This window comes from Lissotriton vulgaris, chromosome 8 (assembly GCF_964263255.1).
Source record: "Lissotriton vulgaris chromosome 8, aLisVul1.2, whole genome shotgun sequence".
Lineage (NCBI taxonomy): Eukaryota > Metazoa > Chordata > Amphibia > Caudata > Salamandridae > Lissotriton > Lissotriton vulgaris.
The window spans coordinates 117616145-117634159 of record NC_141696.1 but is presented as its reverse complement, the minus strand read 5'-3'; the positions used below and the strand labels follow the sequence as shown (position 1 = coordinate 117634159).

At 44.9% G+C, this 18015-nt stretch overlaps 1 protein-coding gene across 1 annotated transcript in view; it reads right to left on the bottom strand.

Moving 5' to 3' along the window:
* ATG16L2 (autophagy related 16 like 2) overlaps window positions 1-18015 on the bottom strand; it is a 579847-nt gene that overhangs the window by 259930 nt on the left and 301902 nt on the right. The window contains exon 11 of the mRNA XM_086933798.1: window positions 9014-9119. Coding sequence (XP_086789924.1) covers window positions 9014-9119 — 106 coding nt within the window. The remainder of the gene's footprint in view (window positions 1-9013; window positions 9120-18015) is intronic.

The window sequence follows — 18015 nt, the reverse complement described above, 5'->3', positions numbered from 1 at the left end:
CAAAGGGAGAAGGTCAAGTGAGGTAGAAGGAAAAGTAACAGAGAAGCGGGGGAAGAAGGAAAGTAACATATAGAAGCAGAGGGATAAGAAAAAGTAAAAAAAGAAGCAAAGGAAGAAGGGAAAGTAACAGAGAAGCAGAGGGAGAGGGAAAAGTAACAGAGAAGCAGAGGGAAAAGGAAAAGTAACACAGAGAAGCAGAGGGAGAAGGAAAAGTAACATAAAAAACTGAGGTTCAAGCAAAAGTAGAGGGAGAAGAAAAATAAAGAAGCAAAGGGCGAAGGAAAAGTAACAAAGAAGCAGGGGGAGAAGGAAAAGTAACATAAAAAAGCAGAGGGATAAGGAAAAGTTACATTGAGAAGCAGAGGGACAAGGAAGTAACAGAGAAGCAGAGGGAGAAGGAAAAGTAACATAAAGAAGCAGAGGAAAAAGGAAAAGTAACAGAGAAGCAGAGGAAAAAGGAAAAGTAACAGAAGCAGAGGAAGAAGGAAAAATAATATAGAGAAGCAGAGGGAGAAGGAAAAGTAACAGACGCAGAGGGAGAAGAAAAAGTAACGGAGAATTAAAGGAAGAAGGAAAAGTAATATAGAGAAGCAGAGGGAGAAGGAAAAGTAACATAAAAAAGCAGAGGTTAAAGGTAAAGTAGAGAAAGGAAGAAAAGTAACAAAGAAGCAGAGGAAGAAGGAAAGGTAATATAGAGAAGCAGAGGGAGAAGGAAAAGTAATATAAAAAAGCAGAGGTTAAAGGAAAAGTAGAGGAAGAAAGAAAAATAACAAAGAAGCAGAGGGATATGGAAAAGTAACATCTATAGAAACAGAGGAATGAAGCAAAAGTAACAGAGAAGCAGAGGTAGAAGGAAAAGTCATATCGAGAAGCAGAGGAAGAAGGAAAAGTAACATAAAAAGCAGAAGTTAAAGGAAAAGTAGAGGAACAAAGAAAAGTAACATAAAGAAGCAGAGGGAGAAGGAAAGGTAACACAAAGAGGCAGTAGGAGACGGAAAAGTACTTAACAAGTATGATGGTTTGTGCTGCCAGCAACTAGGGGTCCAATGAACAAATGTATTTGCTGGTGCTTACAGATATCTCCTAGGCCCATTTCAGTTAGGAGGGAGCTAACAGAAGTCAGCCATTTAATATTTTTTTCCTTATCAAAGGCCACTACCTGTTTAAGGGCACAGTAATACCCGTCAAGAGCCAGGGTAGTTCTCAATCTACACCAATATTCAATTGGTTTAAGCTTGTCCTTGTATGCAAATGCTTTCATGCCAGTATCCCAATGCAGTGGGAGAACGGGAATACTCTTTTCTAGGTTCAAGATTAATCTAGGAAGATATTTTTCCCAGTAGTTAAGATCACAAGGCCCTTATGACCCCATAGTTCACCCGGTACAGGGCACCCCCACTGCCTCTGCCTGATAAAATGCTTCGTGCCAAAAGACCTGCCAAGTTTTGGAGGAGTGGTACAACCTTAAAATAACTGCTGCATAATGGACTAGGCTAAGGGTGTTCTTCCTAATTTGGGGAAGTCAGGTCATTTTGGAGGAAAGCCAAATATCCAGATAATTGAATTCTGTTACCCTCCCCAAACTGGTATCTTCCAAATTCATAGAGACCCTAAAAGTCCCATGGAGACTAATAGTTATAAATGTTGTTTTGCCCGAATACATTACCAGGCCCCTTTCCCTGCAGAACTCAGAGAAGCGATCTATCATGGTCTGTAAGCCCATTGGTCATCTGCAAAAAGCAGTATTGTTGTTCCACGGCCAGCTATCATCAGTGCATCCCCCTTCCATTGTTCCATGGAAGCCACTACATCATTCAGTATAAAGAAATAAAAAGTAGGGGCTGGCACGCAGCCTTCGCGTACCCCTCGTTTGGCCATGACACTCTCAGTAAGCTCCCCTTGCTGTCCCCACCTGACTTGTGCAAAGGTGTCCATGTGTCAACGTACTAAAATATTAAGTAGGGATGTAGGGACACACATAGCTTGAACAGTCTCCCACAGTTTAGCTCATGGGACTAGATCAAATGCTGTTTTTAGATCCCTGAAAATAATATAAAGATGTTGTTTCTGGATGACCCTTTCTTCAAAACCAAAAGGTAGAGAGCTAGGACTATAGGATCTGAATCACTCCGGTAACGGGGTTGCTTCCGGGGATGAGCGAGTCATCACGCAAAATGCGGGTGACGCGTTTGACGCGTGTTTTTGCGGTAGAATGACTAGGCAAAAGAAAACAAGTTACTTACCTGTAACTTTAGTTCCCCAGTATTGGTAACTTTCATAGATTCCCATGCTTTGTATCATTCCCCGTCGTCGGAATGGGAGTCTCGGTAACAAAAATACCATAGCTGTAGGTACAAAAGACAATGGAAAAAGGCCTAGGCCTCATTACCTTTTGTAGCATATCACCCTCTTTGTGTAAAAGAGACCAAACTTTTGGCCTCAGCCAATCAGAAGTGCCTCACCACTTAGAACCTTCCTGAAGGAACCTCAGAGCCTCAGATTTTCGTAGCCGTTGTGTACTGAGACACCATCTGTGCTGTAGGCTGAGCTTTCCCCGGGGAGGTGGGTGGGCGCATGGGAATCTATGAAAGTTACCAATACTGGGGAACTAAAGTTACAGGTAAGTAACTTGTTTTCTTACCCCAGTATTGGAACTTTCATAGATTCCCATGCTTTGTATCAGAGTAGTAAGCAGTAGCAAGATAATCACATTTTGCATCGTAAATAATAGCAGTAGACAACATGACATTAGATACAAAATGTGAAAAATGGAAGGTGGGAAGATAGGAAAGCTCACCATTAGTGGAAGAGGTTTCTCAGGACAGCCTGTCCAACTGCTGCATCCTCCTGCTGCAGAGAATCCAAGCAGTAGTGCTTGGTAAAAGTGTGGACGCTGCTCCAGGTTGCAGCTCTGCAGATGTCCTTAATTTGCACCCCTGCGAAGAGTGCTGTGGAGGAAGCCACAGATCTTGTGGAATGCGCTCGTATCTTTCCAGTCAGAGGCTTACCAGCAGCCCTGTGACAATGTAATATAGCACTTGTGATCCACCTTGAAACACCCTGTTTGGAGAGTGGAAGGCCTTTACTTGGTCCCCCGAAGGCCACAAACAGTTGGGTAGATTTTCGAAAATCCTTAGTACGCTGTAAGTAAAACTTCAAGCATCGCTGTACATCCAGTGAATGCAAGGCTTTTTCCGCCGGTGTGGAAGGCTGAGGAAAAAACGTTTTCAGAATGACCGGTTCATTCAAATGGAAGTCCGAGGGGACCTTTGGCATGAACCTAGGGTTAGTCCTCATGATGACAGTGTTCCTTTTGAATTGAAGGAAAGGTTCCTGAATGGTCAAGGCCTGTAACTCCCCTACACGCCGAGCCGACGTGAGAGCGAGGAGAAGAGCCAATTTCCACGAAAGGTATTTGATGTCAGAACGATGGACTGGTTCGAATGGGCCCTTCATGAGTTGAGAAAGGACCAGATTCAAATGCCACGTTGGTGGAGGTGGTCTCACCGGTGGATAGACCCTGAACAGACCTTTAAGAAACTGTTTGATTATCCTTGAAGACCATAATGAAGGTCCAGATTCCGTCCTCCTGAATCGTGACAAAGCAGCCAAATGGACTTTAATTGATGAGTGGGCCAGACCAGACTTGGCCAAGGACAGTAGGTATGGGAGGACCTGATGAGGTTTGGAATTGAATGGATCAATGTGTTGCTGTCGACACCAACAACAGAATCTTTTCCATTTAAGGCGGTAAGTTTTGTTAGTGGAAGGGGCCCTTGCTTGGGACAAAACCTCCCTAACTTCTTTAGACAATGGCAGGTTCATAAATTCTCGCTGCTCAGGAGCCATGCAGTCAGGTGTAACGACTGAGGGTCTGGATGTAGAATCTGTCCTTCGGACATCGTGAGAAGGTCCGGCAGAATTTGGAGAGGTACAGGAGGAGCGATCGACAGCAGATGGAGCTCCGTGAACCAGAACTGCCTCGGCCAAGCCGGGGCTATCAGGATCATCCTGCACGGTTCCATCTTGAATTTCTTGATTAGTCGTGGTATTAGAGGAATGGGAGGAAAAGCGTAGACAAATGTCTTCGACCAGGGTATCAGAAGGGCATTTCCCAGAGAATTTGGATGGGGAAGCCTGCTTGCGTAAGACCGGCATTTGTTGTTGGTCGGGGTGGCAAAAAGGTCGATGTCCGGTCTTCCCCACCGGCTGAAGATTTGTTCCAAAATGTCTTGATTCAACTCCCATTCGTGGGTGACCGAGGATGACCTGCTCAGTTTGTCGGCGTTTTCGTTAAGGACGCCCGGCAAGTGTTCCGCCATCAGAGACATGTTGTGTCGGATAGCCCATTCCCAAATCTGCTGGGCTTCTTGTGACAATGGGCGCGATCTGGTCCCTCCTTCCTTGTTCACATAGTGCATGGCCGTGGTGTTGTCCGTCCTGATAAGCACTTGTGAACCCTCCAGGAGAGGAAGAAACGATTGCAGAGCCAGACGTATCGCCCTGAGTTCTAACAGGTTGATGTGGAGGCATTTCTCCTGGGGTGACCAATGACCACTGACATGAAGGTCCTGCAGCACTGCTCCCCAGCCTTCCAACGACGCATCCGTCGTTATCACTTGTGGAGACGGGTCGCTTGCGAAGGATAGGCCTTGGGACAAGTTGTCTAGGTCTGTCCACCATAGGGCCGCATTCTTCATTTCCGGAGTGATCGCCACTTTGTCGTCGAAGGAACCGTGGACTTGCCGCCATTGATTGTCCAGTTGTTCCTGCAAGGGACGCATCCTCAGTCTGCAATGGGGAATCAGTGGAATGCACAACGATATTACTCCCAGCAGAGACTTGTAGCGGCGAACTGAAAGAGACTTTTTTGTTTGTAAGTCTTGGGCCATCGTCTGTAACTTGTGCCTCCTTTCCAGAGTAGGAAAAGCTCGTGAAAGCTTTGAGTCCAAGATGGCTCCCAGAAACCGGGCTCTTCTGGACGGGATCTGGCAAGATTTCTCGTCGTTTAAAGTGAGACCCAGGTTTCGGAATAAATTGGTACACGCTTGAACCGCCTGTAGCGCTGCCTCTCTGGACGGAGCCTTCAGCAGCCAGTCGTCCAGATAGGGGAAGACTTGAAACTTGTGCCTCCGCAGGAAAGCCGCTACTGGAGCCAGAACTTTCGTGAATATCCTTGGGGCTGAACGGAGTCCAAAGGGTAAAACCCTGAATTGGTAATGGCTCTTGGCTACTGTGAATCGCAGAAACCTTCTGTGTGCTGGGTGAATCGGAACATGAAAGTAGGCATCTTCGAGATCGAGTGTGGCCATGTAATCTCCCGGGTTGATTAGTTTCAAGATGTCCTGGAGGGACACCATCCTGAAGGACAGAGAGATGAGATAGGTGTTTAGCCCCCTGAGGTCTAAAATGGGACGCCACTTGTCGAGCGTTTTCCTCACCAGGAAGAACCTGGAATAAAATCCCTGGTTTCTTTGGTTCGATGGAACTGGCTCTATCGCCCCTTTTCGGAGCATTTGTTGAACCTCGAGCCGAAGGAGACGCTGGTGTTTTGAAGGAGTGGCTGCCGGGGGCTTGGGTGGCAGAACTTGAGTGAACTCTAAGGTATGCCCTTTCCGAATGATGTTGAGCACCCAACGGTCCGATGTTATTTGGGACCAGTTGTGAAGGTATTTGTTGACCCTGCCTCCAACTGATGATTTCCTGGAGGAGGGTCCAGTAGGAAGAGCCAGGAGGCCGCTATTGGCGCTTGGACGAATCTCGTCCTCGCGCACCCTGCTTTCCTTTACTGTAAGGCCTGGAGTAGTTGGTAGACTGGCCTTGCCGCTGTTGGTAAGATTGGCGGTGCTGTTGGGAACCGGATCCTGTGTTGGAATACCGTTGTTGGAAGGATCCTCTATACGTACCACCCCTGCCTCTGGCTCCCTTGAAGGGGGACTTCCTGTACTGAAGTGTTCCTAAAGACCTAGCGGTCTCTGTGTCTTTTTTAATATCTTGCAGGGTGTCGTCAATAAGTTTGCCGAATAGAGCCTCACCATCAAAGGGAAGATCCAACACTTTGTTCTGGACCTCTGGTCGGAACCAAGTAGCTTTAAGCCACCCTTGGCGACGGAGCACTGCCGCTCCAGCTAGTGAACGAAATGCCGTAGTCGCAATGTCCATTGCACAATCGATTATTTCCATCGACGTCGCTTCTCCCTCTTTCAACACTTTCTTTGCCTCTGACATAGATTCAGGAGGTAGCTGGTCCAGGTACGGGGAGACATCGCACCAGAGTTGACGGTCGTACCTACCCAGGATGGCTAAGGCATTAGCTGCTCGCACCAGCAAACTCGCCATCGCTGAGAATCTTTTCCCCACATTATCTAACCTCCGTCCTTCCTTGTCCGGAGGAGTTGTCAGCGGTGCTGAAGGGTTGCGCGATTTCCTCTGCGCTGCCTGCGAGATTACAGAGTCTGGTTTCGGATGACCTGTCAAGGCCGCTGGGGCATCATCGGTTGCTCTATATTTCTTTTCCAGACGCGGTAGCACCGGCACCACCGTCGCCGGGTGTGTCATGGTCTTTAGGCCCTCTTTCCATACATGATCCACAATCGGAATAGATCTGGCATTTTTCTGGAAAGGTTCTTTAAAGTCATATAAGAAGCAATCCGTGGTGACTTTAGGCATTGCTAACTTAAATCTTGCCGCCGCCCTCTCCATTAGCTGATGGAAACCTCCAATATCTACTGGCGGGGAGTCCGCCGGGTCCGGATTTGGCGATGCGGGATGGTCAATAATGTACTCATCATATTCCGTGTCGGGAATAGAGACGTGATCCGAATGTTGATCCTCATCCGAGGATTCATCAACATCATGTGATCTTGGTACCCCAAAGGAATCCTGAGGGACGGCTGTTTGAGGCTGTGGAGAGGTTGGAGCCGAGAGCGTAGGTGGCACCAATGACGCCTGAGTCGTGGAAGGCGTAGCAGGTGTTGACGTATTTGGCAAAGGTCTACTGGCCTTAGACTTATAGTCCTGTAGCATCCTATGTAGATCCTGTAGGAAAGATGTTGGCACTGAAACCATTCCCTGGTCAGAGTGCTGTTGTTGATGTTGACCATGATCATGCTCCTCGTGGGTGTATTCGCCCTCTGAGTCGGTGTCCTGGCATTTGACAAATAGTTGCGAAGGACTATTGGCATAACTATATGCATCTTGGTCATCTTCCTCTGATTGACCCTCTTGCAAGAGCATTGTTGGTAGCAGAGGGGACACTGCCCTTGGAGAAGTCATCTCAGGTGTGATCCGCGTCACAGAAATGGTGATACGCTTTTCTGTGGCCAAGATCGTGGGTTCCGTCGTCGACGGTTGTACATACGCCGTCGAGATAGGCGTCGTGGACGTCGTCGTCGATGAGACTGTAGACACACCAGCCGTCGTCATAGTCATCGTAGTCGTCGTCGACGCCCTCGTCGACGAGACCGTCGTCGACGACACCGTCGTCATTGTCGTCGACGGGACTCTCGTCGTCGACACTGTCGTCGTCGCCCTCGTTGGTATCGTCGTCGACGGGGCTTTCGTCGACGGGGCCTTCGTCGTCGACGGGGCCTTCGTCGTCGACTGAGTCTTCGTCGTCGACGGGTCCTTCGCCGTCGACTGGATCTTGGGCGTCGACGGGGCTCTCGTCGTCGATGGCTCCTTCGTCGACACTTGTGAAGCCGGTACCTTCGTCGTCGGCGCCTTCTCCGCCGTCGACGGTCTCGTCGTCGACGAACCTCCAGTTGACGGAGCCGTAGATGATTTAGTCGACGGGACTCCCGCTGTCGACGTCTTGGTCGTCGAGGACCTAGAAGTCCTCTCAGAAGACTGGCTTTGAGGCGTTTTGAAGGCTGTGGAAGTCTTCGCGCCAGTAGACTGCGTAGAAGGTCCATCCCTCTCCTTTACACTTCCGTGAGGAGATTTGCTGGGACCTTGGCTCTCAGACTCACTGGGGGTCTTTTTTGAGGCCTTAGAGGATCGACTTACAGAAGAAGAAGGGGAACCCCTACCCCTTTTCACTGACCTTCTAGTAGAAGCCATCGATCCAGCATCTTCACTGTCACTGGAGACAGTATCCTTCCTCGATTTAAGTCTTTGCAGCCATGTCAGGAGCCTACCCTCACGGTCCCGGAGGGTTTTGGCAGAAAAGGAGCGACAGATTGCACATTTCGCTACCTGGTGGTCAGGATAGAGGCAATAGATGCAGTTCTCATGCTTATCCTCCACAAACAGCCTTTTCTTGCCACAGGAGGAACAAGGCTTGAAAAGCGCTTTTTTCTTCTCAATCTCCGACATACTGTCAGGCAGCAACAATCCTGAGAAGAATCCTAAAGATCCTGAAGAAAAAACTGGTGAAAAAACCTGATGAAATCCTGTAGAAGAGTAGAAGTTGAGCAGAGCTCAATGGAGACTCCCTAGCACAACGTGCGGTAGAAAATCTGAGGCTCTGAGGTTCCTTCAGGAAGGTTCTAAGTGGTGAGGCACTTCTGATTGACTGAGGCCAAAAGTTTGGTCTCTTTTACACAAAGAGGGTGATATGCTACAAAAGGTAATGAGGCCTAGGCCTTTTTCCATTGTCTTTTGTACCTACAGCTATGGTATTTTTGTTACCGAGACTCCCATTCCGACGACGGGGAATGATACAAAGCATGGGAATCTATGAAAGTTCCAATACTGGGGTAATCCTAAACATACTACCATTTTAGTATTCACAGAACACACTTACTCATTTTGGTATTCACAGAAGGCACTTACTCATTTCGGTATTCACAGAAGTTAGGAGTCCTAACTGTAGGACTCCTAAATGCCTTCTGTGAATACCCAAAGTCTTAAAGTTAGGATTTTTCTCAGTTTAGGAGTAGTAAAGTTAGGACTCCTAACTTTAGGACTCTTAAATACCTTCTGTGGAATACAGGAAGTCTTAACTTTTGGTATTCACATAGCCTCTAACGCTTGTAGAGCCTCTAAAAAACAAAGCCTCTAAAGCTTGTACCTCCTACGATATCCCAGAGATCGATTTTTCGGCTAGCGCCTCCTGTGGCCAGCAGCTTTGAATTAGGACTGAATTTGATGGCATTCACTTCTGAATCGAAGGTATCCTGGAGGAAGACATCATAGAAAATATTTATGGTTAGAGATTGATAGCTCGAAATTCTCCAACTGTGTCAAGAGCCTAAAATAATTCTCTTTACAATAAATGTAAGAAACAAGGATTAAGAACTTTGAATAGTATGTACAGTAAATTAGATTATCAAGCAAGCAGGAGAACAAAATCATTAGAAGGAAAAGTTAGACTTAGAGGAGCCTTTGAGTTTCCTCCTTACTTCTTACTCGATGGCTTATCTATCTCATTTCAATGCGTCAGATTCAGCTGCTTTCCACCCTCTTCTTGCACTTGTTCTGCTCAAGAAGCAATTCAGCCTCACTGTTTGAGTAGATCAGTTGTATTCTTCCACTGCTAACATTTTAGCTATACTATATGAAAATGTGCCCACTTGTCCCCAACACACTTTGTTTCCCCAAAGGCCATATCTTTGAATGGTTTTTTAATCATTAAAACTAGGCTGCCTAGTGTGCACACAAGTACAAATGCTGTGGTTACCTTGAAATGAATATAAAAAGCTTTAAAGGAAACATTGCAAGATGACTGGTGTACATGCGCATGCCCAATGGCCGCTGCTGAAAAGTATTTCCAGATGGCTTGCCATAAAGCTTAGGAAAAGTATCCCAAATTAGGGAACCATTATTGTGCATGCACAGTGGTCATCTGAGGGAGAAAAAAACATTAGGAGAGCAAATAGGCCAGCGCCCTGTATCACATGGTGAAACCAAATAGGCTTTGTCAATGCTCATTAAAAAGGAAACATGACAGAAATAAAATTGAATGGAAAACGGATGGGCAGCTACTTTGTTAAGAAATGAAAGACTTCAGGCCAGATGTACGACCGTTTGTGCATGCGCAAAGAGGTTTGCAAACCCGTTTGCGCATGCAAAAACAGCATGGGCCATGTACAAAGCCTATTTAGCAAGTCGTAATTTATTTGCGACTCGCTAAATAGGTTTTGCGACTCGCTATTAGGAAGGGGCGTTCCCTTCCTAATAGCGAGCGCAAGCCCATGTATGAATGTTTTTTGTTCCTTCAATTGAGGTCGAAAAACACTTGCAAATTACAACCCTCTTCAAGAGGATGGTAATGCATTCGAGGAAGGGAAGGACTACTCAGGGGACCCCTTCCCCTTTGCAAATGCAGGGGAAAATCTTTTTTTTAAGGGCAGGCAGTGGTCCCAGGGACCACTATTTGCCCTTAATAAATGAAACTAAAATGTTTAATTTGCTTTTTAAATGCATCCAATGCATTAAAAAACAGCTTTATTTAAAAGCAGTCCCAGATATGGTGGTCTGCTGTGCCCAGCAGGCCACCATAATTGGAAGGCCTGCCATTCTTAATGGGGTCGCAAATTGAGAAAGGTTCATTAATATTCATTAGCCTCTTAATTTGCGACCACATTGAGAATTGCAAACAGTGTGATACACACTTTTGTACATCCAAAATAACGCCTCGCCAATTGCGAGACGTATAAAACTCACATTTTGCAAGGCGCTATTTTGCGCGTCGTACATCTGGCCCTTCACCTTTAATGGAAGCAAAACTCTTGCAAACTTCATTACTATTTTTTTGCAGTTGATGTTATTTTTTTTTTTATAGCACAACAGCATCCTAAGTCATCTCAAATAATACTTCACTGAAGGGTGCTTCAGAGAATTAGCCTGTAGATTTTCTTTTACACCAGACCTCTGAACTAGTGCTACCGCATGTATCCCTGATGTGTGGGACAAATGTGGGTAACTATGGGACCCATAACCCATCAATGAAACATTTTGCTGGAGCCCAGAGCACTATATCCTGCCCTCAACCTTTTTCAGTTCCTCTTCACAATTAAATTGTGTTTCAAAGTGACATCCTAGTGCAATAAAACAGGGGGAATTACCTCTGCGATATCGTTAATAGGAACTTATCGCTTGTGTCTTAACCGCTCCATGAAACTTGCCTTTTAATGCCTCACTGGTTGTTCAACAGCCACATCAGTTGACCTAGAAGATCCTCCTATTAAAGATATCGCAGAGGTAATTCCTTTATAACTAGTGCTGCTATCAGTATCAACACAAGCTCTACGTCTAGATGATATACTAGATCTATTAAGATTTTACTAGACAAACATGGCTACCTGATGAAGGCGTACCACCGAAACGGGCGTAGAGATACGAATTACGTTAGCCATGACCACACTCTTTGATTGCTTAAAATAATGTATGTATTAAATTCATTATCTTGATTCTAATTTACCATTGACGTTTATGTCGATTATTATAAACATCATGTGTGAAATGCCTTATTATGTTGCATCATTAGGCCGTGTATGAATGATTAATTATGTGTGAATATCATTAGTATCAATCATACATTCATTTTGTACCTACAACATAGGCCAAGATAGAAATAGCAGGTCCATCAAAAAATATTATTGATGTTATTTTTTGTCCTTTTTCTCTTTATTTAAAACGATAAAAGACTTACAAATCTATTAAAAAAATATTTTGTAACAAAAATAAAAATTATATTTTTGATACTCTCCTTTTTTCTGGTCACCTATTGTCTTGGTACATCATAGGCCCACTCTTAACCCATTCCCTAAATGTTTCATTCACATACAACAAACATCGAGGTATCATTTACTGAAATAAAATGCATAACATCGAACAAAAGAAGAGACAAGGCCATACAAAATGGGATTAAGACAATGAGCTACAAAAATATTTTTTTGACAAATCAGATAAACTATATAAAAAAAATATATAGCCATATTCAGTCTCAATGAATACAATCAAAAGGGACATTCAGCACAGGTCCTATGTCACCGCAGTATCAAGAGGCATCTTAAATAATCTAAAGTCTGCCTCCAGCGTAGCAAACAGAGATGTATATCCTGTGGAAAACCACAGGAATGTAATGCACACTCTATTAGAGAAGCCCATTGCTGTGTCAGCTGCATTTTACACATCTAGTTACACTAATTAAGACTGTTGAAGGGGTGTCACATGATGCTTTACTTTTAGTATTATGAAGATGCATGACGAGACCAGAAGAGAAGAAGTCTGATGCTGTAACACAATTAATAGTTTGCAAAATACACCATTTCTCTTGCAGAGAAGAAAGTTTCTCCTCAGATGGCTATACTTGTTCTCTAATGTGGCTATACTGTATTCAGCAAATACCTTAGGTACTGAATGATTTGTACCAAGAACAGAATACATTTTAAGCACAAATGTTGAGTAGATGGAGTTAAAGAATTGAAGAAGTTGCTTGACTACCATTTTCAGCTTTTTGTTGAGACAATGATTCTACAAGCCATTCATCTAGGTAGGGGTAAAAGGAAAATGCTAGTTACCAGTATGCATCTGTTCTTGGCATGTAGAGCTGCAGAATATCACACTTTTGCATAGATCGCCATCTGGTGTTGGGCTAGGATGCTTGCACCTTGTTGTTGTTTTGGAAGAAGTCTTTTGTAGTCATGAGATAGGTGACTCCTCCCTTGGACGATAGCGCGCATGGGCATCGACTCCATCCTCAGATTGTTTTTCTCCATGATGGGAAATGTTGGAGTTTGTAAGAAACAGTAAAGATGTCCATGTGAATGTATCTATGTAAGATAACACTGGAACAAATACAGGTTCTGGGTGGGCGTAGGATATTCTGTAGCTCTACATGCGAAGAACAGATGCTTACTGGTAAGTAGCATTTTCCGTTCGAGGCATATGAGCTGCAGAATTCATACTTTTGCATAGACTATACAACAGTGTCTCCCTTTGGGTGGTCACCTGTATCTGTCGCAGCGATTTGGAAAAGTGTCTTAAGAACAGCCTGGCCTACAGAAGCCTGTAGCTTTGCCTGCACGTCTACACAATAGTGTTTGGTGAAGGTGTGTGCAGTAGACCATGTCGCTGCTTTACAAATGTCTTCATAGGGAATGATCTCTAAGAATGGCATGGAAGCCCCCAGTTTGCGTGTTGAGTGTGCTCTAGGTGGAATGGTTAATGTGCATTTTGCCTTCTGGTAGTATATTTGAATGCATTTGACTATCCACCTGGCAATTCCAGCTTTGGAGATGGGGTTTCCTTTATGAGGTGGAGAGAAAACTACAAACCGTTGGTTTGTCTTTCTAAAAGGTTTAGCCCTCTCAATGTAATAAAGTAAAGCTCTTTTGACGTCAAGTGTGTGAAGAGCTCTTCTACTACAGAATGTGGTTCTCCAGTATTGGTGTCTTTCATAGATTCCCATGCCTGAATCATTCCCCGTCGTTGGAGTGGGAGTCCCACGGTATATAAAAAAGCAATAAATATGCCCATAATGACCCCAAAAATTTGGTAACATGAAAACCAGGAAGTAAAGTAGCTCAAAGCTACCAAGAAAAAAGTTCCACATCTATGACTATCAGAATCATTATACATAGTCCAAACTGCAGCCAATCAGGCGACAGCAACCACCAGAATGTTCTCCTCAGAGGCTTAGGCTCTCAGATTTTCTCGCACAAGAGTGTAACCAAGAGATAAGAGCATAAACCAGCCTCTGAGGGGAGGTGGGCGGGTTGCATGTGAATCTATGAAAGACCAAACCAAAAAGAGGAGCGTAGAGGTACTGACAGAATCACCCTCCAGAGCAAGACTCGTATAACCAAAAAGATTCTATCAAAAAAGTGAATAGGTGATGGTTTTTATAATTTTTAACTGTTTTGGAAGTGGTGCTAGGCTCTCTCTTAAGCATGGAAAGATGGGAGCACGATGTGCTTGTTAAAATACCTCTCACACACTAAAAAAAACGTTAGTGTCATGCTTCATCATAGGGGTCTTCCCGCCCCTATAACGGGACGGGGCGTGCTACGACCAGACGAACTACGCGGGAGCACTTAAATTGTGACAGAGGCTATGTGTGGGTGCATGGGTATCAGTGAAGGTGTAGGGACCTAACACTAGTGAGTGTGAAAAAAGTGAAAAAAAATTTAAAAATTCCCTGGCTTAGTAGAAAAAAACAATTTTATTAAATTCTCTAGCTGGGAACGTTAAGAAGGGGTTGTGTGGTAGAGCATTAGCTACCACCTAGTCGACATGTTTCGTAAGCAGTCCCCTACTGCTTACTCATCAGGACCAAATAGCGATCCCTACTTGTTAGTACTCAGTTCTATGAAGTTGTGCCTACTGTCCTACAAACAAATCAGCAAAAATAAGCTGGCTGTTTGGGCTTCGGGCATGAGTTGGCCCAGGTGAAGCAAAAAAACAATGCAATAGGTATGAAAAATTGACCTAATGTGGTCTTTATCTCAATAATTGTCATAGCCCCATGAGTTTGCAGGCGAGGGGTATTCTGCGCAGTTTAATGTCTGCCAGAAAAAGAAATCATTGTTCCTACCCCCGTGCTCTTCCGAGGATTCACGGGGGTAGGAACAATGATTTCTTTTTCTGGCAGACATTAAACTGCGCAGAATACCCCTCGCCTGCAAACTCATGGGGCTATGACAATTATTGAGATAAAGACCACATTAGGTCAATTTTTCATACCTATTGCATTGTTTTTTTGCTTCACCTGGGCCAACTCATGCCCCGAAGCCCAAACAGCCAGCTTATTTTTGCAGATTTGTTTGTAGGACAGTAGGCACAACTTCATAGAACTGAGTACTAACAAGTAGGGATCGCTATTTGGTCCTGATGAGTAAGCAGTAGGGGACTGCTTACGAAACATGTCGACTAGGTAGTAGCTAATGCTCTACCACACAACCCCTTCTTAACGTTCCCAGCTAGAGAATTTAATAAAATAGTTTTTTTCTACTAAGCCAGGGAATTTTTAATTTTTTTTCACTTTTTTCATACTCACTAGTGTTAGGTCCCTACACCTTCACTGATACCCATGCACCCACACATAGCCTCTGTCACAATTTAAGTGCTCCCGCGTAGTTCGTCTGGTCGTAGCACGCCCCGTCCCGTTATAGGGGCGGGAAGACCCCTATGATGAAGCATGACACTAACGGTTTTTTAGTGTGTGAGGGGTATTTTAACAAGCACATCGTGCTCCCATCTTTCCATGCTTAAGAGAGAGCCTAGCACCACTTCCAAAACAGTTAAAAATTATAAAAACCATCACCTATTCACTTTTTTGATAGAATCTTTTTGGTTATACGAATCTATGAAAGACACCAATACTGGAGAACCACAGATTACAGGTAAGTAACTATTGTTCTTCTCCAGTATTGGGGTGTCTTTCATAGATTCACATGCCTGAATCAGAGTAGATAGCAGTACCCAAATAATGCTTGGAAGACTCTATTTGTAACATAATTCTGCTTATAGAAAGCATATGCAATCACATACTAAAAATGCTAATATGCATAAATACATGAAAATTTGCAATCACATGAGAATGTACTAAATATTAGGCAAGATAATACGCGTCTGAGAAGCAGTACAGAGGAGGAGGGAAGTGGAGAAGTGTGGCTAACTGGTTAGAGCTGCAGACTCTGAAGCAGAGATCAGGCCCAGGACCAGGGTTCAAGTCCCGACGCGGCAGGGTCTTGGGCTCATTGTCCGCGGACTCGATAATTCTCGCCTCTGTGCCTACTCTAATCATGGGTCCCATGCTGTAACTCTGGACAATAGCTTGCTTAATCTCCACAACGGCCCCTACGACACTGGGATGCCTGGCTTCACCTTGGGGGTGCCCAGGAGGGGCATCTCACAGGGAGCGCCAGGAAGGGTTCCACAGCGTTATACAGCGCCGGGACTCTCCGTTGGGGCAGCTGTGCGCTTTAAAAAATACACTACATTTACAAAATACACTACAAACAGAGGCTCGCCTTATTGTTGCCAGCTTCCAAACAGTAATGCTTGTTGAAAGTGTGTCTGCTGGACCAAGTTGCTGCTCTGCAGATTTGCTGAAGAGGAACACCAGCGAAAAGAGCAGTCGAGGAAGAGACCGTCCTCGTAGAGTTCGCTCTTGGAGTTGTCTGCAAAGGTCTTCCAGCTTGTTGATGGCAAAAGTCAATAGCAGCAGAAATCCATCTAGCTATGGACTGTCTAGACACCGCTTGTCCTTGCCGTATTCTACCGTAGGCAACAAACAATTGACCAGATTTACGAATGGTAGAGGTCCTTAGCAAATAGAACTTAAGACATCTTTTGATGTCAAGGGTATGCAACGCCCTTTCCGCAGGGGATTGCGGGTTAGGAAAAAATGTTTTCAAGATGACTGGTTCGTTCAGGTGAAAATCTGAAGGCACCTTCAGCATAAATTTGGGATTTGTGCATAGCACCACCGAATTGGACGTGAATTGCAAGAAAGGTGAATTTACGGTGAAAGCCTGAATGTCACTGACTCTTCTTGTTGAAGTCAATGCTAGCAGCATAGAAACCTTCCAGGATAGAAATTTGAAATCCACTCTATGAATAGGTTAAAAGGGGTGGCGCATGAGCTGCGCTAATACCACATTAAGATGCAAGGATGGAGGAGGACGACGTACAGGAGGAAACGTTTGAAACAGTCCCTTAAAAAACTGTTGCATTATCCTCGAAGAGTAGAGAGAATTGAACCCATCCTGTTGGAACCTTGAAATGTCTGTCAGAAAAACCTTTAAAGTTGAATGAGAGAGGCCTGATCTGGCTAAGTGTAAGAAAAAAAGTAATATCTGCTCAGGTGTTGCGTGAATCGGGTGAACCTCAGTAGATTGACACCACATGCAGAATCTTTTCCATTTAAGTCTGTATGTATTTATTGTGGCAGGCGCTCGAGCATTAGCCAGAACTTCCTTGCAATTGGTGAGGATATTCAGATGAGCGAATTCAAGGTGCTCAGGCGCCATGCAGCTAATTTCAGCGATACAGGATCCGGATGGCAAATCTGACCGTCCTGAATGGACAGGAGATTAGGTACTGGTCGAAATTGAATTGGATCGCACACTGATAGGAAGAGAAGTTCGGGAAAGGAGGTCCTGATCGGGATAACCCCACCGTCGGCTGATGTAGTCCCATTCGTGCATGGACACCGTGGACCTGCTAAGGTAATCCGCCAGAACATTTGAAACTCCCGGCACGTGAACTGCTAAGAGATTGATTTTGTGCAGTATCACCCAATCCCATATTTCTTGGACTTCTTGAGAAAGAAGAGCCGATCTTGTTCCTCCCTGTTTGTTCAAGTAATGCATACTTGTAGTATTGCCTGTGCAAATCAGTACTGTGGCTCCTAGAATGACTGTCCGAAACAACTTCAGGGCTAAGATGATGGCTCATAGGTCTAGTAGATTGATATGCCACTTCCATTGTTGAGGGCTCCATTTTCCGCTGACCGTCAGCCCTTGAAGATGTGCTCCCCAACCCTCGAGGGACGCGTCTGTGGTGATTGTAAAATTCAGCGCTTCTTGAAGAAATGCACATCCCTTCTCTGCATTTCTTTTTTGAGTCCACCAGAGGAAGGCCTCTTGCATTCGAGGAGTGACCTGAATAAGACCTTTGAATGATCCTGAGACCTGTAACCATTGCTGGTTGTGCTCTTCTGAGGCGGCAGTTGGGTATCAAGGGGATGCAAGAAGAGACCCTTCTCAGAAAGGACTTGAACTGTCGGACTGAAACTGACCTTTTTGATTTTAACTTGTGAGCCAGCTTGCGGATTCTTTGTTGTCTTTCGTCTGATACGAAGGCTTGAATTAATTGCCTTTGCGAAGGAACAAGATGAGATTTGTCGAGGTTGATAGAGAGACCCAGCGACTGAAATAGAGACAGACATCTTTGGACATGGGCGTTTGTGTCTGAGAAAGAACTCGCCTTGATAAGGCAGTCGTCCAAGTAAGGAAATATTTAAATCCCTTCCAGACAGAGGTACGCTGCTACTGGAGCTAGGACCTTCGTAAATACCCTGGGTGCCGATCGTAGTCAAAAGGGAAGGACTTTGAACTGGAA